At 39.5% G+C, this 24,876-nt stretch overlaps 2 protein-coding genes across 2 annotated transcripts; one reads left to right on the top strand and one right to left on the bottom strand.

Annotated features, from left to right (window-relative positions):
* Window positions 1-4,140: 4,140 nt before the first annotated feature.
* OVOL2 (ovo like zinc finger 2) lies at window positions 4,141-10,414 on the top strand. Its single transcript, XM_053459633.1, has 4 exons — window positions 4,141-4,597; window positions 5,422-5,657; window positions 8,016-8,202; window positions 9,955-10,414. The coding sequence occupies exons 1-4, from the start codon at window positions 4,498-4,500 to the stop codon at window positions 10,263-10,265; spliced, it is 834 nt and encodes a 277-aa protein (XP_053315608.1). The 5' UTR covers window positions 4,141-4,497; the 3' UTR covers window positions 10,266-10,414.
* A 5,058-nt stretch (window positions 10,415-15,472) lies between these two features.
* Window positions 15,473-22,969, bottom strand: MGME1 (mitochondrial genome maintenance exonuclease 1). Its single transcript, XM_053460111.1, has 5 exons — window positions 22,893-22,969; window positions 21,320-21,914; window positions 18,301-18,523; window positions 17,684-17,816; window positions 15,473-16,290 (listed from the first exon to the last, which is right to left on the bottom strand). The coding sequence occupies exons 2-5, from the start codon at window positions 21,852-21,854 to the stop codon at window positions 16,144-16,146; spliced, it is 1,038 nt and encodes a 345-aa protein (XP_053316086.1). The 5' UTR covers window positions 21,855-21,914; window positions 22,893-22,969; the 3' UTR covers window positions 15,473-16,143.
* Window positions 22,970-24,876: the final 1,907 nt, after the last annotated feature.

The following is a 24,876-nucleotide window of genomic DNA, read 5'->3' as shown; positions in this document are numbered from 1 at the left end:
TAATAAAATGTAGAACTTTGACACATAGGTATGTGGCTGCTTACAAACATATAACTATGCTATGTATCAGGCCTCATAAACTTATGTAGCATTGTGTTAACATTACATAGCTGATGCATTGGCAAGCAGGATAAAAATTGGGCCTGGCACTTTAAGGCCAGCTGCTGGTAACACGCAGCTGAACACTACATTCTTACACTTTTGCACCCTGCGATTACATGAATGCAGTCTCCTATTAAAAGACTCAGTCCAATGTAGGTTTAAATTATCTCACTGTATTAGCCTCCACCACTTCTACTGGGAGACTGTTCCATTTATCTACCACTCTGTCAGTAAAGAAAAACTTTATTACATTACACCTGAAACAGAGCAGCGATGGGATCACAAGAGAAACCAGTGGAACATATTATTGATCTACCCAGATTTGCACCAGTTTAGCATTAATAAGTATAGCTCTTTGTGTCAAAATTACCATAACTGCCATGAAATTCCATCAAAAAAATGAATCTAAACTTAAATAAATTGATATTTGCAAACCTCTCAATACTTAAAGGGGAAGACCAGATATTGTTTCCAGGTAACCAGTAAATCGAACTATGTTGGCTTCACTGGATTTGTTGTTTGGCTGAATTTGGGGTTGATTAGGTAAATTAACAAATGCCAATTGCACTTCACCCAGTGCCACCTGGGGAGGTTAAAGTTAAGTTAATAGAAAAGTTAATAAAAAAAGGAAAAAAAAGGAAAATGTAGTACTGTCTCTTTAAAATATGTTTGCAAGAGAAATGGCTTGTTTTGTTGACTTTCAGGTTGTTTAAAATAAATATTTGATTTTAATTTCGATAAAAGAAACATGATCTCTATTGATTTGGTACAGTGCCTAGAAAGAGGACATATTAGTGAAAGAAAGAAGGCATTTAGTCAAAAAGTGAGACTGTTCTTTTACACAGCATTGTTCACTACAATATTATATCTATCTATCTATCTATCTATCTATGTTCACCACAATACTATATATATATATATATATATATAAATATATAAATATATATATTTATATATATATATATATATTTATATATATATATAGTATAAATAGTATATAGTAATACTATATATATATATATAAATAAGTGTGTGTGTGTGTGTGTGTGTACTTAAATCTGTTGTAGAGCAGAGCCCCAAAGCATGCCTGTCTGGCTCCTGCTTTGTGATTGGCAGTTCTGCATTCCTTCCCTTTACTCCTTGGAGGTAAGAAGCCATGCTTTAATCCTGAGAGCTACTTAAACCAGCCAAGGAAATCCCTCATGTCTCTGTATCCCAAAACCCTCTCACTCCTCTTCCCAGTCTTCCAGAACTGGAGTCATTTACAGCCATTCTTGTGCCATTGGTGGTTGTGATGTGGCTCTCGTTGTTCTTACTTTGCTTCTTTAAACCTGCTGTGCATTCACTGACCTAATGGTTGCATTTGATTAGTTTCCTGACCCAGATCCAAGGCAGCCTCATTGTTTCATTTAAATGATTGCTATTTTTCCTTTCTTTGGTAACTGCTGTATTTGCCCATAAATGTAGGGTTTGGGGACTATTACCTGTCATAAGGATGCAAATCTGTGACCTCTAGGACCATTCCCCACCCCCCAGTATATCAGTACCCTGTATATACCAGGACGATTTTGTTGGGGCAAACATAACAGCTATCAAGAGGGGCATATATTAACCCCATCCATGCAAGTACTAGACCCCAAGGGCTTATGGATGACCACATTAGTTTGCATAGAACATCAAACACTCTTGGGTCCTCTATATACTCACCAAGGCAGGATCGATCAAGTCCTGCAGCTCTAGGTCTAGGATCTAGGTGAACTACAACACTCATTATTATTGCCTCCCCCTGGCTGTGGATGTTGGGAGTTACTGATAAGTTAGTTTTAATTAAGGACATTTCTGTCTCATTGCGGTTTCCGCCACATCAGTTTGCCCCCCCCCTCTCTCTAGTTCACTCGCCCCAAGCGGTAGGAGGAAAGTCCTCACTAACCTGACACCTCACCCGCAATGTGCCTGAAATGTGAGCAGCTCCCAGGCATCAGAGGCCCTGAAAACATGCAAAGTGATAGCGATCCACCTTCACGGTGACCTTTGGAACACAAACGCTTAACGGATCCTTCCCTCTCCGCTTAGTCCTGGCACAATGCGGACATTCTTCCACCGGGACCGATCACCAACGATATACAATGGAGACACGTTATTTCATTACATACCAGGGGTACCGATTAACCCTTCAAGCAAACATAACAGCTCACAATTCTACTGGATTTATTTGCTGCCCAATGTCAAAGTGCACAAGGTTACCACCATAATATATGTATAATATTTAAGGAGTCGGTGACAACGATCTGATCTTTGCCCTCGCAGCTGATAAAAGCCACCCTATTGCTCTTTAAATAAACAATAAGAAGGTCAGTTTAACACTTACAGTACTGAACACTTTTATTTACAAATGTTAACATTCTGCAACTGGGGTTAACCCATGATGCCTTTAAAACATACATGTATATATATATATATATATATATATATATATATATATATATATATGCATATACTTAACGCCAGGCTGAGAATACCTTTCTAACTGTCTTTTTTGTTCCCTGGTGTTGGGGATGGGCGAAGTATTATTCCTCTCCCTGGGGTGGTGTTTGATGTAACCGACTCAAAACAATAGCCCTGGCACCCGAAGAAGCCACCCTCAGACCTGCTTATCAGGGGTGAGATTGGGCCAGTCTAAAACAATAAGGCAACATCAAAGATGACACTACAGAAGGATGGGGATTGTTTAGTAGATGTGTTGGATTATTTGTTGGTGAAACTTCATATACTGATTTAGTTATCTAATGTGTAAACAATATTACATATACAATATACACTTTTATTATTATTTCCACTATACTGTTACACAGTATGGACTCATGTTGCCCCTACAAAGGTGAGCTCAAGATTCTTTAGGGGCCCTTCCATTGAAGCTTAGGGGGGGATTGTTTCCCTCAAGGATTTCAGCATTACCAAAGTTAATAATTTGAATTATGGTTTCAGCTTTCTTTTTGGCAGTTAGTGGCAGAGCCAGCATTATCTCATATATTTCCTATCCCAATGTTCTCTCCCTTCTCCTCACCAACCGTTACAAAGGCTGTTTGTACCAATCAACATCAATCAGCAATATAGTGTGTGGGGGGGAGATACCTTATAGGGGAGGGAGATGAGATAACTGTCCTCATGGTATTTACACATGGTAGTTTTTTTTATTATATGCATAACGTTTAGTTTAATCTGTAAAAGCAGTAAAATTGGTTTATTTATTGTGTAGAACCTGTGAAGAACTTTAAGAGGATTAAGTGTCTGGAAGAAACACTGTATTTACTGGGAGTGGTCTACAGAAAAGGTTCTCATTTAGACTTTATTAAACAATTAATTTTACAGATAACACCATTTTCCCATATTATCAATCCTTAAACTATTTTTGGATTGGTATGTCAATGACCCAGCCTTCTTGCTAATACCTCTTGTATAAGACAGACCAAATGAATACATTGTTGCAATACATAAATAATAAGTGAAACTGGATAACAAACTGGGGGAAAAAATGGGGAAAAATGCGGAAAAAAAATTGTAATAAGTTCCAAAAATGAAATAATAATAATAGATATTAACAATATAATTATTTTCATAATACAATTAAATAATAATGATAAAATATAATATAATGACAATACATATTAACAATACAGTAATATGTAAAATAACAGTTATTTTAATAATAAAATTAAATAACAAAATAATAATAATACTAATAAATATTAACAATCCAATAATTTGATAAAAATAAATTATGTAAAATAACAGCCATTTAATAAAAATAATAATAATAATAAATAATAATAATAACGTGTCCGTTTGCATTTCCTTGCGTTATTTTGTTAATGAGTTATAAGCACGAAACTTAAACCGCTGGATTTATTTGAAAGGGCGGGTGGGTTTATCTCCACCGGGCAATGAATGGACTATTGGTGGCTGCGCTTTGTCTTCTCCCAGACGTTGCATTCTTCTGCAAACACTCAGCCTGAGGAAGGGCCGGGACTGATCAGAGCCGCTCTAACCGGTCGGACAGGTAAAGAGGGCTTGTTGACACCGTTATATTTGCACTACGCATGCTCACTGCTGCAGTTCCTGGTGCATTTTTTTCTATTCCACCTTCTTCTTGCGAGTTTTGGGTAAGGTTACTCTGTAGTAATAGCCTAGCGGATGGCACACCGGGCACCTTAACGCCGTGACTTTGGCTGCAGCGGAGTTTGGGCGGACCCGCCGTGTGAAAATCGATCTGAGAGTGAGGGAGCGGGTCAAAGAGTGGAGGAAAAAAGAAAGAAAGAAAAAAGTTTCGAGGGAAACCGCAAGGTGAGAGGAGAGCGGATCCCGACTGCACCCCTGCCCTTCCTAGAAGCGATCAGCATGCCCAGGGCTTTCCTGGTGAAGAGAAGGACCCCGCCGCCCTCCGTGCGCAGCTGGGATGAGCTTCCAGACGAAGAGAGAGCGGATACCTACATCCCAGGTGAGCGGAGACCCCCGGCATGTGGGCAGCCAGCGACCCGATCCTCTCTCCGAGCAGGATCTACATATATCCATACATACATTATATCCATATATACATTATATCCATATATACATTATATCTATATGTACACTATATCCATATATACAGATACATTATATATATATATATATAATGTGTGCGCGCACGTGTCTTCATTTAATGGGGTCGCACCGCGCGAGAGGCTGTATAAGATCACGTTATATGATGATAATTTTAACGATTTTTTATTATAAATATAATATATGATAATATAAATCACTTGTGTTTAGAACGCTCTCTCGTGTGGCACGGTTGGGTTCCGATCGGATCTCTGTAAATAGTTTTGTAACTAGGGGGGTTTGGTTCTGGGGTGGCGGTCACCGGGTCCCCGCGCTTCTGCCGGGGGGGCATTGCTTGGGCAGCATGACTTTATACGGGTGCCACGCTTAGAGCGCGGAGGGGGCATTACATTATGTCATCATATCTTGAGCTTTGTCTCCTAATCTAACGGAAAACTCCACGCCATCACTGCAACTTCTAACCACGTCCTATTTGTTTGCTCTCTCCCATTGACTTGTTAATGAGAGGCTTGCATTGTGACTACACCCTCAGTTCAAACAGTAGGAGAAAAAAAAAACCCTCACCTGCCTCCTCCTCCTCCTCCCTCCCCACCTCCACCTTCCATCTCTAGTGATTGTTGCTTCTGGGGGAAAAAAGCTCAATTCCACATATTTGCCTTTCTTTACTTGGCCTGGCTGATCGCTGCAGGTGATGCTCACCCCCTCCCCTGTGTTTGTGTGCAGACAGCATAGACTGCATCTTGAAGTATGTCACGGAAGACAGCTGGAGTAACAGCAGTGACCCTGCAGGAGACAGTCCCGAGAGGAGCAGCAGTAATGGGGGCGCCACAACCCCAAAAAGCAGTGACCACCTTGGGGAAGTTTTATTCCCCACAGCAGAGGGCAGCAGGCAAGAAGATGCAGAAGAGCAGCCCCTGGATCTTAAAGGGAAGCGATCACCTGTCAGATCCAAAATAAAGGTAATCACTATATATATATATAATTTTAATTACGAGTTTGATTTGATGGCACAAATAACTCCTTTTATTACACTGCATTTCAAGGATATTCAATATAATTATAGGAGATGCTTGGCTGAGCATGATGGGATTTGTAGTATAGGGGGCTTTACTAAAATGTGCAAATAGAATCATCGCTTGACTTATCTTTTCCATTTGCCCCCCCCCGTATCGATTAATATGTTAGCCAAGTACTACGCGTATCTATTTTCAAGCACAACTCTCATGACCCTGTGTCATGGGAGCTAAAGAAGAAAAACTATATGTTTGTTAAATTAGACACGTGTTTTGTATATTTACCAATGTTTTATGCATGGATGTAAAACATGCCTTAAGATGATACCACATTAAGAACTCTGATATGAACATTTTTTATTAGATACCAGAATGTGTAAATCTTCCACCAACCCTATTTTATGGATATATATTATATATTATAATTATATATATATATATATATATAAATATATATATATATATATATATATATATATATAGGAACATTGATATATTCTTATTGAATGGAGTGTTTAATAGAAGTTGATACATTTTACTGATCCACATAGAAGAAGAGTTCATTTCAGACCTCAGCTGTCTCTTACGTAAACTACGTATGCATAAGGCACAGATACCGGTTGTCTTCAATGTATCATGTACCTGGTTATAAATACCGGTATATATTATTTTTCTGCGGAAATTCACAACCTCTTTTTTTTTTTTTTTTAATTTTTTTTTTTTACAAATTTGTCGAAAACAATATAATATTTGCAGCCTTGGTCAATCTGAAGATTCTATTACATATTCTTCTCCTTTAACAAAAGTACGGTAGTTAAAAATAAGACCCACAGACCTGTATCTAACAGCTTGAAGATAGTTTAAATGCTTTTGACAAAGAAATAACCATTATTAACCCTTTTTTGTTTTTCACCTGTTTGGAAATTTCAAAATTATTTTAAAGAAAAAAGGGATATATTAAGATAGTATTTTAAGGGTATCTAGTAAATTGGGTCTTCCCACCTCCTATCAGTACAGGGATCTAGTCACTCATGACTGTCTCCTTTTTTCTCAATAGCTTTAATCACAGCTCCTTTGATCACTTTAAAGTTTTTTTCCTCCCCTTGTCTTTTAATTACAAATGAGATCCGGCTAAATGAAGCAGAATGGAAAGTAACTAGTCAACTAGTCAGTGACTGTTGGTCCCAAAGGATCAATAATCAGGATGCTGACTACAAAGAGGTCCATTTAAACCTGTGGAAAGGTACTAACTAGTAAGCATCAATGCCACTCAAAGGCTTACACACTCCAAAGCCATGTATGTATAGGTACATGCATGTGTACAATATATGTGCTTGTGACATGATCTTGGGTATTTGTCCTCCCCTCCTAAGAAACCAATTGTATATTCCCAGCATTTAGGGGAAGAAGGATACATTAAGAAGCTGTAGATTAAAATACTGGGGTACTATACTAAAGATATTTTGGGGGGAAGAGAAGTAAAAAGACAAACCTACCAAACAATTCAGTTGATTTGAATGACATCACTTTGGACAGAGTTGTGTAGAGCACACATTATTGTGACTCCTGTGCTTGTTTGTTTAACCATTTACCAAATTAGTCATGGAAGATAAGTCTACTTAAAGATTCTTCAGAGTTCTGTTATCTTGGTCCTCAGAGCTTGACTCACTAGCTGGTACTGGTTGTTGCCCTGTGTTTGCACAGTGTCACGTGATTAACCCTTATGCTTGATTGGAAGTGAAATCATTTTAGATTTTTATTAGGTTTTTGCCTTTTTAAAAGTAAAGTTTGCTGTAAATCACACAATGAAATAAATGAAAAAAAAGCTATATGACGTCACTCGATAATTAAATAATTTACAACCTGTAATATAATCTATATAGTTTATTATTATTTATTATTAATAATATGTCAGCAATATCTGGGGAGAAGAGAGAGAACAAAGAGAGGATACAATGCATAATAATAATAATAATAATTAATAATAATAATAATTAATACATTAAAATCATAAAATATATTTCAAACAGTGGCTAATAAGAACAGTAATGTGTGAATAAAATATACTTGATACTTTGTATAGTTAATATAAAAGGGGTGCATTTAAAGTACTGAGCAGTAACAACTGCTACCTAGAAAAATCCATTGGCTGTGGATTACGACTCTCATCACTCTACATGCTTGCTGAGCGTGATGGTAATGGGAGTCCTGTCCAAGTAGGCCGATGATTTGTATCCTTGCTCCGTATCGTGGTTAGTATTGTGATAAGAAACGCCTTTGTATTTATTGTTATATCTCGTTTAGGTTACAACTGGAACCTACAGTGAGGAGATTTACAGCTGCGATATATGTGGCAAAGGCTTCCGCTTACAGCGCATGCTCAATCGCCACATGAAATGCCACAACCAGGAGAAGCGGCACCTGTGCACCTTCTGCGGCAAGGGCTTCAACGACACTTTCGATCTGAAGAGACACGTGAGGACTCATACAGGTGAGACTGACTCTCTGGCGCCCTCTGCAGGCCGCGCGTAATTATTGCGATTGTGTTAACAGTTTGCTAAACTAACTTTTCTGTACATGTTCTATATATTTCTATATATTATCTGTTTCAATAGCAACATCTCTAGTAGGTAGATATAAAAAAAATATAATGACTCGAATTTTAGGGCCACTGTGGTGTTGATTAGAACACATTTAATAGAATGCAGGTTTATTTTTAAAATAGATCTCTATAGCAAGGAAATACATAAAGGGTTAAACTTTTACATCACATTATTCAACAAAATACAACCATTGTCTTTCATTCTTTTTGAGTGTAAACTAGATATAAACAGTTGAAGGGCCATATATGCCCCAGTTACACTTACAGGTCTGAGCAGTGTTATGAAACAAACCACTCATTTACTCCTTGATGTTATAGATTACACACGTTTCCACTTTCCTCCCCTCCAAGGCTAGATTAAGGACCAAACACAGTATTATCATGTCCATGCTTGGGCCTTGAACCCTTTCAGATAGAGGCCAGGTTTCTTATGCCTATGCAGATGCATTCATAGTAATGGCTTTCTACTTGACTCTTGAAACATATGGAAAGCTTGAGTTAAAATAACAGCATAGCATAATAATTAAACATAGAGCCAGCAAAACCCTGTTCGGCCAAATGGTTAATATGATCAAGCAAGCCCATATTGGCCAATAAAACATACAGTGACTCTGGAAAATACCAGGAAGTCCAAGCACTCAAGGAGTGTTTTACAGGCTCAAAGTTTGCCGATTCTGTGGCTGTGCCTTGGCTTGTGATCCTCGTAGGATTGCATCTATCCAAATGGAGCTCGGCATAGCTTACACCTGATTGCGTTTTCTATCTGCTAACCTGTCGGTGACTATAAATCTGTGACCGCCTTTAAACTAAAAGTATTCTAGATTCTACTTTTATTGAATAGCATAACCGCTCAAATGGTCACGTTGTGTTTACCAAAACTGTTTTTGGTAAAAATCCAAAGCATGGCAGCTCGTGCATCCCTATTATTTATAATGGAAATAAGTTACAAGAATGATTATATGTTCTAGAGCAGTGCGAGCAACAGTTGAGGATGCTGGGTGACTCTCTGCTTGTAAGGAAATAGCAAGGGTCAGAGTTAATGTGCCACGATCCCCCAACCATCAACCTGCAGGAAAAGAGATACTCTGCAGATAGGAGCTGGGATCTGTGTTTATGGTAGTCCAGTGTGTGTGTGTGTGTGTGTCTATGTTTTTACATGGGGATATTTGTATATGAATGCATGTGGTTATGCTTATTAAGTGTATATGTGCAGTTTTGTGGGAACAAAAAGTTGTTCTGCATGATGCCTCCCTCAAATATGATTCCTGTGCATGATACTGTCTGGAGCCTTTGACTTGTGCTCTGACTATCTAAGGGTTAAGGCAGTTAGTGGTGCCAGGCTATAGCACCAGCCACCATATTTAATTTTATTGGGTCACATAGGTGGTCCGTGCCCCTCCCTAGCGATGTCACTGCATTAAACAGACCCAGCCTTACTTTTCTTATAGGAGAAACTCATCTTCCTAATGCATAATGGAATTAGGAGGTCACGATTCCTCCTGTAATCTCATACTTTAGTGAATAAAGCCCAGTAGCCGGGGCGTAAATCATGCTGATGTTTGCATAGTTTTGCTCTAGCGCATCGTGACCCAAACTTGTGAGAGTATTGCGTGCTGACTGCTTCCTTCTGTTTTGTTGCAGGAATCCGTCCGTACAAATGCGAAATCTGTAATAAGGCATTTACTCAGCGCTGCTCTTTGGAATCTCATCTGAAAAAAATTCACGGGGTGCAGCAGGGCTACGCTTACAAACAGAGGAGAGATAAGCTCTTTGTCTGCGAAGACTGCGGCTACACTGGACCCTCCCAAGAGGATTTATACTTGCACGTTTTTGGCACCCACCCCAAAAGTGGATTTCTGAACAAAACCACCAAGAAGATGGCAGCCATTTTGCAAAACAAAATCACATCTGCTTTACAGGGAAGCCCTGAGGAAAACGAGGAGATGGAGTGAGATTTTATTGGACATTTTTTTACAGATGTTTACATGGTGTATAAAACATTCCTTTTATTGAAAAATTCACACTTAAAGAAAGAAAGACTGAATGCCTTTTACATTAATTGATGTAATGTAGTAGGACATGTGGTACGCCCAGTGACGTATTCTGGCCTAGGCCTAATGTGGGAGATCCGGGGGAGCGGCAGCCCCTATCCCGCCGCATAACAGGGACCCTCAGGCTGCAACACCATTACGAAATGGACTGGTTTCCCCATGGATCTCCCCAACTAGCCCATTAACGCTATTGAGTCAGCACAGTCCTTCATTGTTTCCTGACGCACTTCCCTTAAAAGAGGAGCGTCGAGATATGACATCATACCACAAAACCTAGTAGTAAGAACAGCGACCCAAAAGGAGTTAGGCCAAGGGCAGCACCAAAGGTTAATACATCACTGGATATACCTAAAACTACTGATTTTTTTGCCAAAAGACTGACAACTAACTTTTAGAATAAACTCGCTAATATATATATATCAATATAGCCTATTTCTAAGAATTCAACGTAAAGAATGTAAATATGATATACTATATAGTTGTAGAGCAAATATACAAATGCTTGTAGTAATTATTGTAAAAAGAGAAAATAATTTACTGTGGTATTCTTTTTAAGCATTTTTACATTTTTTTTATATTTATGAAATGGGTGCTGGTGCCTTTTAATAAATTAATGTTTACATATTCCACGTCTTTTCTCACTGTATAGAGTAATGAATGAAAACAGTCGTTTCTGGTGTTTGCAATTTTGTTTAGCCAGATGTTTTCTTTTTTTTGTATGAAAATCATATACTATATTTTTTTAAAGGACAGATTGGGCTTTCTGTTGATGCATTTTCTATTAATATAATAATTGTGTATGAATAATATAATTTAAAAAAGAGAACAGTGGGGAAAAAAAATCCCCTGCATACAGTAAAATCCCCCCCAAAGGGCTCCCTTACATACAATTTTCCTCTATTTTTATTGGAGGGTGACAGCAAATAATTATTTTCATTTTATATTTCTAGTTTAAGGGTCACAGAATATCTAGGGTATTTTTGTCTTTGTAGACCTCAGGGCTGTGTCTCCTCTAACAAGACTGTACCCTAGAAGATTTTTATACTAAAACTCCGTATCTCCCTCTTGTCTTTGTGATTCTTTCCTATGGCTGTAACGATACTGATATTAAGCTGGTTAGGAGTCCAGCAGCTGGGTCAGCAGGGTCTCCTGACGGAAGTAGCCCCTAGATGCCAAGGTGGTTGAGTTCCTGAGCTTATAGAAGGGTAATAAGCGTAGCCAGCCAGGTCAGCTGTAGGAGAAAGCAACAAAGTGAGATGGTCCAGAATTGGCAACGGGTAAAGTATAAGCAGCAGTAGGCTTGATTAAAGGGCAAATAGGAACCACAATAATAAGACACACACAGTAAGTGGCTTTTTTAGGTAGAGAACAGACACTTGATCAGCCACAACTGAGGAGAATAGGCAATCATATCCAGGCTTGTGGAGTCATAGTTACTATGGAAAACAGGCTGGCCAACTGATAAGGATGAGGGCCATCAACATGGAAATCAGGGTTTGAGTCCTGGTGAAGTCTGGGACTAGGACCTACTAGGTTTAAGCTGCTCTCCAGGACATGAGGTACCAGCCCTCCTGTACTTCAAGGTAGATGTGTGTGTGTAAGTTCTTGAACGATGGAGTGCAAAACTTTCATTATCCATAAATTAATCATCAGAAGTGCTATTAACATTACAAGTGCACAGTATTTCCAACTACAATCCTGCTTGGAAAAATATATGGAGATTTTTTCAATTCGTTGGGCACATCCCTCAAGAATAAATTGAAGAAATATTTTCTGTAAAAGCCTAATATAACACATTCCTTCAAGTTTAATAATATCAGTAAAGTACTTGTCTGTTTTTAAGAAATCCCCTTCCATACATTGACATTTTACTGAATGATGACCTCATTGACATATCATCAGAGCGGTGTTTATCAGTCTGGTTCTCTCTTTTTTGAAATGATACTTTGTGAAATTGGAACTTTTATAGAAAGAGCTTGTGGAAACTTCTGTTAGTTAAATATAAAAGTGCTTATGGTATATAGTCTAAAAGTATGCATTTTAAAAAATTGCACCCACTGTAAAAATGTGTATTCTTTATTTTGCATTAACCATAACGCATATCAAAATATATATATATTTTCAAGCTTTCAATGAATCACACCAGTAACTCAACCAGATATTGTTTGCTATTCCAAATCAATGACTATATTTAATATCTTTAAAAATGCTTTTACAAACAGGTATGTACAAAGGAAGGTAGGATTGCGAGACACCACATTTCCTAGTAAATTCCCCTGATGCTCATACCAATTTTAGAATGTTCTTTTATAATGCCTATAGACTGACGATTATTTAAAGAGTGCTGATTAAAACTAATCTTGATGGGCATCAATAAATAAACTCCTGAATGCAGACCTGTCATGTACACAGGTTAAATGTGAGGAACTACTTAGTAACCTTTGCATATTACACAATAGATCTATATTCTGCAGAACCTAGTCATTTTTGGTGTTTTTTCCGCTCAAGTGAACTAAACAGGGCACTGTACCAGCAATAATCATACACGAGAACATGTCTAGCTATGTACATGGGCTAGGTTAGTGGTCAATACGGGTGGACTAGCCCCAGATATTAAATGATAATTTTGTTTATTGAAGGAGCCCTTTAAATGGCAATTGCCATGGAAATCGTATCCTTTAGTTCCAAAAAAAATGTCATCTATATATCCGTGTCTCTAGTTTCTCTATTCAAACACCTCACAGAGGCTTTACGGCAATGCTTTTATTAGTAACACCGCTCAACTGGATGATTAAGACCAAGTCCTTCTGTTGCTTACCACAAGGCACAATCTAGTAGATCAGGCTAAGATGACACAGCCCAAACACATACACCTGGCTAATTTGTAGCTACCTGAAAACATTATGGAAAACCCATGTTTTTAAAAAGAAGATGCAGTATTTTTTAAATTTTTTTTTAAATCTGATAGTCTGATAAATTGGCCAGATCGTCACTCAAATTTAAAGTGGTTGTATGTAACTATCATAACTGACTCTTGTCAAAAAGTGAGCTAAACTGTGGTTTACTCTACAGTGTTCCAATGAGAATCACATTACGGGACAGTATCTGGCCTCACTACTGACATTCAGGGTTGCCACCCTTCCCCCCCCCCCAAAAAAAAAAACTGGCCATAGTTGTGGGTCGTGAGGGTGGAGCTACAAAGGGCAGGGCCACGAAGGGTAGAGCCATAATGCAATGTGTTACAAGCTGTGAAGGTTTACCTGGAAGACTGGAGCACTGCCTGACGGCCTGTGACACTGACACTTCAAAACCATGAGCCAGAGCCCACACTTCCCTCTCACATCGCACCATCCAAAAATGCATTTGCATATTCTGCCAGCATGCTGCTCCCCATGGCCACCATCAGTAGTTTTGGGCCTCCTTACATTTCAGACCAATTTTTTGTTCATTTTTGGCTTATTTGTTTTCTGATGAATTCCATTTGCTGTCCTTTCGGAACACAGGGCCTTTTTTATTTGGCAATGAAAGTTGTTGCCCAAAAAATGTCTCTCTCTGGCCCCCGCACCTGCTCACTTACCTTTTCCAGTCATTTTCTGTCTCCCCTGATTTCTCTCTGCAGAACAGAGATCATGCTGACAGGAGATGTGGGAGAAGGGAGTAAGGAAAGATGAGGAGGGGGGTCAGTATGTGAGACAGTGTCCTGTTGCAGAGAAAAAAACAACAGGAGAAATGGGAGGGGGTGTAGTGTACTCAGTCCCTGCAATAGAAGCTGCCCTAAATTATAATATAACCGTTGCATGCCTGTAGAGGTAAACTAATGCACAACTTTTCTTACATGCACTGGAATAGTCATTTGCATATTAATTATGCTCCCCTGAGATTTTTTTTAACTTTTATTTCATGTAATAAAGTTCTACTTAATTTAAGGCTTACTTACTTTATGGAGGGGGTGGTGGATATGTGGAACAGCCAGATAGCTTGAGGTCCACCAAACGACTGAGATTTTAATTTTCCTCATCATTGCACCTCTCTATTATAAGTAGGTTGTTGGTGTTTTGGTTGATATTTTGAAAGATATTATTTTTAGAGTGATCTGAGGTGAGAATTTTCAGTATATAAATCTCTGCACCCTGTCTTTTTCTGTTTTGGGGGGGGGGCTGTATTTGCTAATACTTAATAATCAGCACCTGCTACATTTATTGGACTCCTGGGTGTACCCACTTTGAACCTTGATCACATGTTCTGGAAATACTGCCAAAAATGCTAATCACAGATTCATAAACCTGTCTGGCCCATCTTGTAATTAATGACAACCTCACAGAAAACGTGTAAGTGGCAGACTAGATCTGCCATCAAATTCTATGTTTTTTTTTGCGGTCAAGGCACAGGATCCTAGTTTGGAGGAAATTCAGCTTTGCAAGGATAGAATTTAGAATGCTTTACCTTTATCAGCATATGAAATTCAGTACTTGATTCCCCTATGCTAGTACACTTCTCTCATGTTTTCAAGACACCTAAATCATAAAGGAAACTTAAAGCAAAAAGTTTCACTACATTATTTGTGAGAATCTACTTTTGAAGAAGGAAAGTTCAGTCTGGTTTTTTATATTCCAAATACCCATACGGGGTACAATACCGGGCAAATTATTTTGTTTTTTTTAATGAAATACACATTAATATAATCCCCTCGGTCATTTATATTAAACTATAGCGTGGTCTCATACTGTAGGTGGCAGCAGGCCCAGACTGGTTATCTGGCACACGGGCCAAATACCCACACATACGTACCTGCTGAGTGGCAGATTGGGCAATGCAGGAAGCAAAGGCCCGTCTGCTACATGACCATAAAAATGTAACGTGCAGCCTGTCATACCCAGCTGTTGGCTGTACCATTAGGCGGCCACCAGCCTTAAAGTGCAAGGGTCACCACATTATCCCCAGTCCAGCCCTGGATGGCAGTCACATCACTTGTAACCTAAAAGTGTTGCTGTTGATACTTAGCTGTCAAAAAATTATTTTGTCAACGGAACAGGACGCTCAAAGTGCAACAAGGCAAAATAAGTCCATATACATGGGACTGTCAATAAAACACTTCGGAAGCATTAAAAGCCAAAGTAAGAATGATTTACTGTGCTGTGAACCATACATTTAAAAGCATAACATATCCTCATAATATATATTCTTTGTCCAAAATAGATTTTATTTGGGTAATTATTGATCTATCCAGTATTTACTGAAATTGTGATTTAATAAATTGGTATTCCACCACTTACATATATATAAGAAATACACTTATCAGTTAGACATCACTGACCAGTATCTCCAGAACAACTACAATGGTTGGAAAACGGTAAGCCCAACATGTAGTCCAGTTTGATAAATTAAAATTGATGATACCAGAGGCATTGTACGTGCCAGGCCCATGTGTGTAGGTTTCCCTTTTAACCGTGGCTTCAACAGTATGTGTATGTGGTTATATAGTTATAATAATTCTGTGCACTACACATTGATAGGAGTCATCTACCAGAAACAAAACAATTCTAGTTAGGGTTCCAAGTACAACCTTATGATGTATGACAATAATTTGTTGTGTTTTAAGTGTATTATTTACAAGTCCAAACAGTCCCTTTTTACCAGTTATATTATTTTTAAGACAACACTTATAATTACTGTGTTTGGCATTGTCCTTTAACACATAGGGAGGCATGATTATACACAACAGTATGAACGACGAATGTCAAACTCTCGCCAGGGAAAAGACACTACGGTCAGTTACTGACTATTGTTTCTCCTCCCTTTTCTGTATATACTCCTCTAAACGCAGCAGCCACTTGTCCCAGTAATGCAAGCAAGCATCACGGTCCATGAAGTGTGGGTGGGCTGGAGAGCCATCTTTGTATGCTACCACTATCAAGCCACAATCAACCTAGAAGAGAAATAATGTTCAATGTAGGTATATGAAGTGCTATCGGTATAAGCAGATTAATCAAAGGGGAAGTGGCAATTTACATGGTTCACAGTACAATATTATATCTCTAGACTGTACCCGCACTAATTAGACGAGACGAGAATGGCTTTTTCAAGATACCATTAATTTGTTCGTATCATCTAATTCACTATTAACAATGGAAGCTAACAGACAACATTTGGGAGGTGCACATAATTTTTTTGGAATTTTTACATCTGGTCAGTCTGCACCCATGTCCTGTTTGTGTCAGGGTCTGCGGAACAGACCCCGCCGCAGCAACTCACCTGAATACCCCTTTCTCGAGAGTACCGTATCGAGGATAGCGTCCAGTCTTCTCCTCTTCTGTGCCTGCAGCTAAAGGGTGCGCGCGCCTTTCACGCAACTTTATTGTTCCCGAACAGAACCAGCGGGAACACACTTCAGTGCCGTCATGGGCGGCAAATTTAAAACCAAGCACTGAGCTTTACTCAGTGCTCAGTTATTGTGCTTCCTATTCGCTTCGTTCATTTGTTTCTCCCGTTGATTTCCTGTGTACCAGACCTGGCTTACCCTGACTACCTCCTCTCGTGTACCAGACCTCGGCTAGCTTTTGGATTTTTTCTCCCCTCCCTCCTGTGTACCAGACCTGGCTTATCCTGACTACCTCCTCTCATGTACCAGACCTGGCTTATCCTGACTACCTCCTCTCATGTACCAGACCTTGGCTTCCTCTACGACACCGATATTTTGGGCCATTATCTACTAAACGCTGCGCTCCGGTTCCTGTTCCTGCATTCTGGGCTCCGCCATTATCCTATCCTCCTCAATAACCTGACAGTTTGGGACATCTTTGCACCTGACCCTATCAAACCATACATACCATTTAAAATGCTAGTATTTTAACTCTTTCCGTGCCAGAGTTATATTTTTTAACTTTTTCTTTTACATTTTATAGGAACTGGATGGCTACCTCGATGGTGACATCACTACAGAATACTTTATACAGACTACTAAGTTTTTATTTATTTTGTATACATTTTGCCAATCACATTGTGATCAGTAAGCTGGGCTCCATTGACTTGCATGGTTGAATGCAGTACTGGTATTTAACCTTTAGGCTCAGAGTTCTTTGGAGGGTCTGGAGAGACCCTTCTGGGAACTCGTTTATTTTTTAGTGGGCGCAACCATCGTTCTCCTGGATCCCACATACCTCATTAAGAATGACATCCCCAATAGATATCGGTTAACAACTCCTCTGCTATACAGAGAGTTTACAATATATTTTAAAATTGTGATTATTGTACTTCCCTATTTTTTTATTGCATCCTATGAATACAAGTTCCCTTGATTCTTGATAAACTCTTATACTCACCTGAAATTTATAATTATTGTCATGATTTATTGCTCCAATATATGCAGCCACCTGCAGGGGATTGTCAAAGGTGTCCTGTAAATTTGGCTTTGGTTTCTCAGAAGTTTTCCAGTCTATTACACACAACTTGTTTCTGCAAAAAAAAAAATAGAAATAATGCCTCATTATAAATAAATATGTTTATCCAAAAAAGGCATGTTAATAAACATTGCAGGTGATTTACAGGTTTGTTGTGTCCAATTGTTTTTCTTTTTTATCTAGAATTCTTCCAAGCATGGATTAATTTAAAGGCCCACATACAACCCAATCATGAAAGAAGTGTAGAGTCTTTCAACTGATTTCAAGGGGAACACTGCTTAAGCTGTCAGTCAGTAACAGGAAAGCGCTTCCATTGATCAGAGGCGGAGTACAGATCTTGCTACCAAAGCATCTCTTTTGTGTCAGGTAAGATTCTTAATTTTATTTTGTGATAATATATTAAAGTACTCACAGAGGGTTAAAATTACTCCCAGAGCAGTTTAATACAATTTTGTCTATAGCAGGGGTGTCAGGGACATTAGACTGCTTCTTTAAGTAATAATCACACCTTCTGCCATGCATAGTATAACAATTCTTACCGGTATTCAGCCACGCAGTCTACAAGACCCAGATAATGCAGTTCTGAGTGATGGACTGCACTTTCGAGTGACTTCACACCAGCTACATCTGGCAAGACATGCTGAACACTGGCTAGATAACCAGATACTTCGTCTGTCCATTCCTGCTTCTTGCAAAAACCTTCCTGAGACAAAATGATATCTTCCAGTTGTGCATGGAAAAGTTTGCCCTGTGAAAAGAGAGCTTAAAAAGACATGTTTTTGTGACTAGTTGTGCATGTGAATATACATATGTATAGAAATAAATCATTTAAAAATATGCATATAGTTTTGTATACTGCCATGCGATACAAAATCTTTTGAGAAGAACAGGATCTTAAAATAAAGCTGAGAACACACTGCTCTTACAGGCTATAAAGCCTACACTACCCCATAGATAAAGTATTTGCTATACTGGGCAGAGGCAGGTGGTGTTTGTTACTTTCTTTAGTTACCCTTGTTGATTAGCTCGGAAGCCTGTCGGAGTTCTTCCCCGCAGTTCACCAGGTATGTGTTCTTGTGGCATCCAGTAGGGTGCCGCCATATTTTTTCTGGGCATGTGTGGTTGTCTTTGTTAGCCTTTGCAAGATCTCAGATGCGCGTTTTTTTTGTTTGTCTTTTTGCTTGTTTTATATAAAAAGAAGTCTGCTGATTGTATTTATGTATTTCTGGTTATTTGCAGGATGTCGACCTGTAATGAACTTCCACCTGATACTTTAACGGAACAAAAAGGGGAAAGTTTCTTTTAAAAAGGTAAACATGAGAATTTGCTAAAATACGCCACAAACATTCATGCAGATTCGCCAGTCTTTTTAGCCCTGGCAAATAAATGCGTGTTGAGTTAAACGTAAATATGAGGAGTTCTTTCTCTGATGATGTAGGTTTTAAAAATACAATAAAAATGGTTTAAACCTAGTTTTCCTTTAGATTGAGACAAAGTAAAAATTTGGGAATCCCCTCCATAAGTGGAGACAACAGTGTCTTGCATAGGGAAGTGTCCCACTATTCCTATAGTTTCCTCTAGACTTATATGTTATGGATAGCAAGGCTGACTGTAAGAACTTATCTTGCATTAGTAGTACAATGTAAACCTTTTTTTCACGGCTGCTACCAACTATCTTATTTCCAACACAAATGGTAACTCTCTACAAAAGACAGATGGGTCCTTGCGATATTGCAGAAAGTTATCGGATAGATCTTTTTTGGCTTTCAAAAATTTATTTTAGAAAGTTCGCCCGCCTACCAGTCTGCTCTCATATCCACTCTCAAGTTCTGAGGCTAGAGAGGATGAGGGTTATAGAACCGGTAGAAAGAAAGATGAACCGAAACAGAACTTTTCATCCTATAATAGACTTATCTTCTGTGAACAGGATGGAATCCCTATTAGGCTAGAAGTCAAAGGCCTCATTTGATGTTCTAGATGCTCCACAAGAATAGACATGAAGGTTCTTGGTCTTCTAGTCACTGCTATTCCAGCGGTTCCTTGGGCAAAATCACACAAGACTCTTACAAATGATGATGACGAGAAGTCAATGTTTCTTAGATAAATTCATCTGGATTCCCAATCTTCTAAACATTCACCTGGTCTGGTGGCAGGTACGGGGTCATTTAAGGAAGGGAATGTTGTTTCATAACGACAATTGGTGCCCCATTACCACAGATGCATCGAACATAGGTTGGGGAGCCTGCATGACAGGTCATATGATAAATAGGAAATGGAATCAAGATGTTTTTCAAATCTCCTAGAACTAAAGCCAGTGTGGCTGGCCCTTCTAAGATTCAAGCCTTTTATCATAGGCCTTCCACTTCTAGTGCGATCACACAACATGACAGTAGTAGCCTTTGAAAAAGCAGAGAGGCACCAGATCTTCATCTCTAGGGACGTTGTGCATGAAGGCCATGAATTGGGCGGAAAAGTATCTCCTAACCATTTCTGGGGCCCTAAGGCCCAGGAACACAAAATGTGTTAGCAGACAAGAGTCAAGGTTCCCTTTGAAAATAGATTGGGAACTCTAGACTACATGGCAACAAAAGAAAACTTGAATCTTCCACTTTTCAGTTCCTTATGAACAGGAGACTCAGTCCTTTGGGATTATGCTCCTGTCTTCTCAAGCTTATAAGGAAGATCAGGGAAGACAACGCAAAGGTCATTGTGATCATTGCTTTATGGCCCAGGAGAGCCGTGTTCACCGGCTTCCTTCCCTTATCTCAAGGAAAACTCTGGATTCTTCCCCAGTTAGTGGATATTCTAGAACATGTAGAAGCTTTTCTCAGAGATCTCCAGAGGCTCAAGCTTACAGCAGGGCTACTGAACGGGCTACCCTTATGTACAAGGGGATTTTCTGTTGCTAGAAAAATTATCCTGTGCTCCTTTTAAACCTCTCGAAGATTGCCCTCTCAAACTGCTTACCCACAAGATCTCTTTTTGTTGTCATCACCTCAGCTAGGAGGGTGGGAGAACTTCAGGAAAGATTAACAATACAATCAAACTGTCTTGTGTGCTCCTGCCCCTTTCATGTCCAATTACACCCATTCCATGGCTACATCATGGTATGAAAGGGCATGTGCCTCTCCACAAATCTGCAAGAGCGCAACTTGGTCATCTCTCCATACACTCTCTAAACATTACAGGCACAACATGCTGCTTTTGGGTGTAAAGTCTTACAGGCAGTGGTTAAGCTTTCTAACCCACCCTAGTTTTCTGGCTTGCAGTTTGCTGCCGCATAATTTTCTTACTGTAAATGTCCCCAACTTCAAGCGGCAGCACTTGATACCCTTCCTAAATAAAAAGTTTTTGTGGATCTGTGGTGTAGTGTATGCTTTATAGCCTGTAAGGGGGGGGGGAAGAGGAGGAGCAGTATGTTGTTAAGATCCCATCCCAGTTCGCTGTCAGGGAAATGAAACTTACGGCAAGACAATTTAGATTTTTCATTGCTAAAACTAAATCAGCTTGTCATGTCATGTATAAAACGTAATGTTACAACATACAGTGAATATTAACCTGCCGTGTATTCAATGAAGCCTTCTTCTCCTAGTTCCATGATCATTCTCTGCTTCCACCTCTCTAGATAATATGCTTGTTCCATTGGCATGGTTTGCTGAAGGATTCGAGTGACACTAGGCACTTTACCATTTGTCATTTGGTTCCTAGCAGGTAAACGAATCTTTAGAGGTGTGCCAGGATCGGTCCTCTCCTCTGATAAATTGACTTTACTGGGGTTATTTAGTGGATACTGTTTTTGAGGAACCTTACATTCAGAGGCTTGCGTCTGGGTCTTTGATTTCACTACTTTACCATATAAGAAGCTGTCTTCTTCAAATATTCTTTCTGGAGTTTGGCGTCCGCTTTTAGAGGTTGTTATTGTCCGTACCAAGCTTGCATATTTCTCCTGATTAATGTCCTCATAGCTACTTACTTTTTTTTTCATGCCCAGGGAACTGCATGTTGTAGACAGACAAGCCTGAATAGTGCTTTGGTTGAGGAAGATGCTTCCTAACCTCATGGAGTGTCTGTTTATCAGTTGGAGAGGCTTCATTTCTGACACCAATATTAACAGTGATGGAACTCTTCACAAGGACATAGGACAAACAATAACCTGTTCGTAAGGGAAATACAAACAGCTTCAAAGCAGTGGTATTGAAGCTTCAGCTCACACAAAGGCTCAAGAAAACAATAGTGGAGATGTTTTATTTAACATATTAATTAAATTAATAATAATATTAAAATGGTGGGTCTTTTAACCCTGTATATAAAGTTTCCAATAATAACCCCACATGTATTTTTGGTGGTAGTCAACTTGTTGTTTACGTCTACAGTCAGGTTCCAGTAGGTTTAAAAAACCGTACACCCCAATTTTCATGTAACATTTACATGGGGGTACGTTATGCATGGACTCTAACGGAATATACTGAATGCCGTTTATTGGTTGCTTAAGCTGTCAATCAGCGACAGTAAGAGCTGTCAAAGAAATCAATGGGAGGATGTCCTGTCATGATCAACAGCTTAAGCAACCAATCAATGACAGGAAGGTGCTCCCTTTCAAACCAATGGGAAGAACACACACAGTTCACTGAGCCAGTGCAGGATCTGACTGGAGCTGGGGGCGCCACATGCAAGGAGATGCATTCAGCCGAATGCATCGCCTGCAGAGCATTTAATGGGGGTGGTTGGGGAAAAGGGGCAAATACATTTGAGGGGATTCTGCAGACTCACCCATTAACCCGTGATATGCATGAAAGTGCTATACAGAGTAGGCTATACAGAGTAATAGGCTACCCTGATCTTATAAGCAGAACTAAACCCACCAGGATCCCTCATAAAACCCTACTGCCCCACTGTTCTTAATCAGCAAGGTCTCAGGAGAACCCACAGGAGATCGCAGATTTACAGACAAGAAACTGTACATAGAAAAATACATTCAAAAAGTTAATTTTGATCTTTAACCGAGCTGTTTATTTGGGGAGTCACGTGGGGACTTGAATCACGTCTCTTAGCCACGTGGATCCCCGTTCATAAACTTTCCCGGTGAACATCGTTACCCGTTAACAAGACGTGACGGACACAGTTCACCCACCTCACAAGAGAAGCCAGCTTCAGGAGCTGTAAAATGTGCACATCCCTGCCACCGAGAAGTAATTTCCCTTCCAAACGCATCATGGGAAACGTAGTCCGTTCGCCCGCCCGCACTGTGTAGACATAGCCTCTGAAGACTACATTCCCACAATGCACAGCTTCTGCTTTCCGTCTCATTTGCGGTCACGCTGTGCTGGTAGTGATTAGGTTCGCGGGATGGCTTTTCCTCCTGTACTGTCTGTTCCGCTATCTGCTCTGGTTATATTTACAGTTAGGGTGTGCAAGTGATTTTTTTTGATATGTGGACATTCACTTACGGCATGCTGCATAATATACAAGAGCTGTAATACTAAAGTGTTAGCCCGCGTACTGTTGTTTAATTTACATAGAATGGTGTATGGTTTAAAAAGGCCAAATGCAACATACTAATGTATATGCCCGTCGTTAAAATGACTTACACTGTTTTCTTCTCTCTCCCTCTTTCCTCTACTCATTTTTCCCTGTCTCTTCTCTCTTCCTTCTTTCACTCCCCTTTTCTTCCCTCAACCTTTCTTCCTTTCCCCCTTTCTTCCTCTGCTCCAGCTGTCGGAAGGGAGGGCCAGCCTGATCTCCTGTGCTTCTGCAGGATGTTAGCCCTACTGGTGTAGAAAGGCATGACGGGGCAGGAAGGATAAGAGGAGACTTTTGTGGCTGTGGGGTGCAGAAGGCCAGGATAGGTAACAGAAGAAACTTGTCCTCCTGGGGATTATAATGCTTGGCGGAACACCCAACATGACCAACAATTTCCACTGCAAAAAGGCTATAATATATTATCATAAATGAACTTTTTTTATAAGAAATAAATTATTTGCTCCACCATTCTACTTCTTTATAGCTCATCTGCCCTGTATATAAAGAATGGTGGGATTCTATGGCGTTGTGTTTCAGCTTTTGACTTCTCTGTCTATTACGAAGGTTCCAAATCCCTCAAAAGTCAAATTGTTATCAAGACAAGTTAAACAATGCCCCTTTTCCTTGTTTAGTGCACCCAATAATGATATTTTGGGTTTTTTTCAAGGCCTGATAGGGTTTTCTCCTTTCTCTGCTTATCTGTAAAGTCTATCATTTATTACAAATATGTGAAAAACATTTGTGTAATTTGCGGAAGAAATCCTGTTTTTTTTTCTTCTTATTTTTGAACTTTGGATTTCTAGTGGCAGGACAAGAGGTGTTTGGAAACCTATTTTTACATTTATATATATATTTTTTAACTGGGGATTAATTTGAAGTCTTTAAAGACCTGAGGGATCTCTCTTGAAACTGGATGGGGTACCCTTTATGGTGTCACGATGACATCACTGGAGTCTATTATTTTAAATGTTTTATTTAAATCCTCACTGCTGATGATTACTGAGTGACTCGGAGAGCATGCATACATTGCAGTACCAGGAGTTTCTGGCAGTACCAGGACTTACTCAGCCAGAATAGAATACCCAAACTTCTGTTCAGACATTTGCTGTTATGACACAGGATCAGCATACCTGGCAACTCTCCGGGAGAAGTGCCGCTTCTCTGGTTCAACACCCAAATCCTCTGGGTCATGACACCCCATTCATGAGAGAGGTCCCATTCCTTTAAATGGGGTGTTTCACATGACAACAGTGGAACGCCCACTGATGGCAGTCTTGGCTGTGTCTCGCAAAGGTAGGCTCCAGGTAGCTGGAGCCCACAAGTTCCTAGATGTGCAGATCAGCAGAAAGCTAGTGATGCAAAAACCATAAAACATAATGTTAGGTCCTCAGTCATCTAGGACTTGTTTTATAGAACATATTAGTACGTCCTAAGGACAGGAAGGGGTTAGAGAATTTAAACACTTCCAAAATGGGGGTTTAACCGTACCTGTAATCCGTCACAGGCCTCTTCATTGTCCTCTCGAGGGACTGGGCCCTTGCAGGCTTTGGCACTTTTTTGAGGATTGGTACCTCAGATCGAGGTCCAGTGGCCCC

The sequence above is a fragment of the Spea bombifrons genome, chromosome 3 (assembly GCF_027358695.1).
Source record: "Spea bombifrons isolate aSpeBom1 chromosome 3, aSpeBom1.2.pri, whole genome shotgun sequence".
NCBI lineage: Eukaryota > Metazoa > Chordata > Amphibia > Anura > Pelobatidae > Spea > Spea bombifrons.
The sequence above is the reverse complement of the archived record's forward strand: the minus strand, read 5'-3'. Positions and strand labels throughout refer to the sequence as shown.

What these genes read in the sequence shown, in the direction of transcription:
- MGME1 (XM_053460111.1), bottom strand. Translation starts at nt 21,854, where the DNA reads ATGAAGCCTCTCCAACTGATAAACAGACACTCCATGAGGTTAGGAAGC. An exon ending in CTTCATTGAATACACGGCAG is followed by an intron (nt 18,524 to 21,319) that starts GTTAATATTCAC and finishes TGTCTTTTTAAG; the next exon opens with CTCTCTTTTCACAGGGCAAA. An exon ending in GACTGCGTGGCTGAATACCG is followed by an intron (nt 17,817 to 18,300) that starts GTAAGAATTGTT and finishes TTTTTTTTGCAG; the next exon opens with AAACAAGTTGTGTGTAATAG.
- OVOL2 (XM_053459633.1), top strand. Translation starts at nt 4,498, where the DNA reads ATGCCCAGGGCTTTCCTGGTGAAGAGAAGGACCCCGCCGCCCTCCGTG. An exon ending in CTGTCAGATCCAAAATAAAG is followed by an intron (nt 5,658 to 8,015) that starts GTAATCACTATA and finishes TATCTCGTTTAG; the next exon opens with GTTACAACTGGAACCTACAG. An exon ending in ACACGTGAGGACTCATACAG is followed by an intron (nt 8,203 to 9,954) that starts GTGAGACTGACT and finishes GTTTTGTTGCAG; the next exon opens with GAATCCGTCCGTACAAATGC.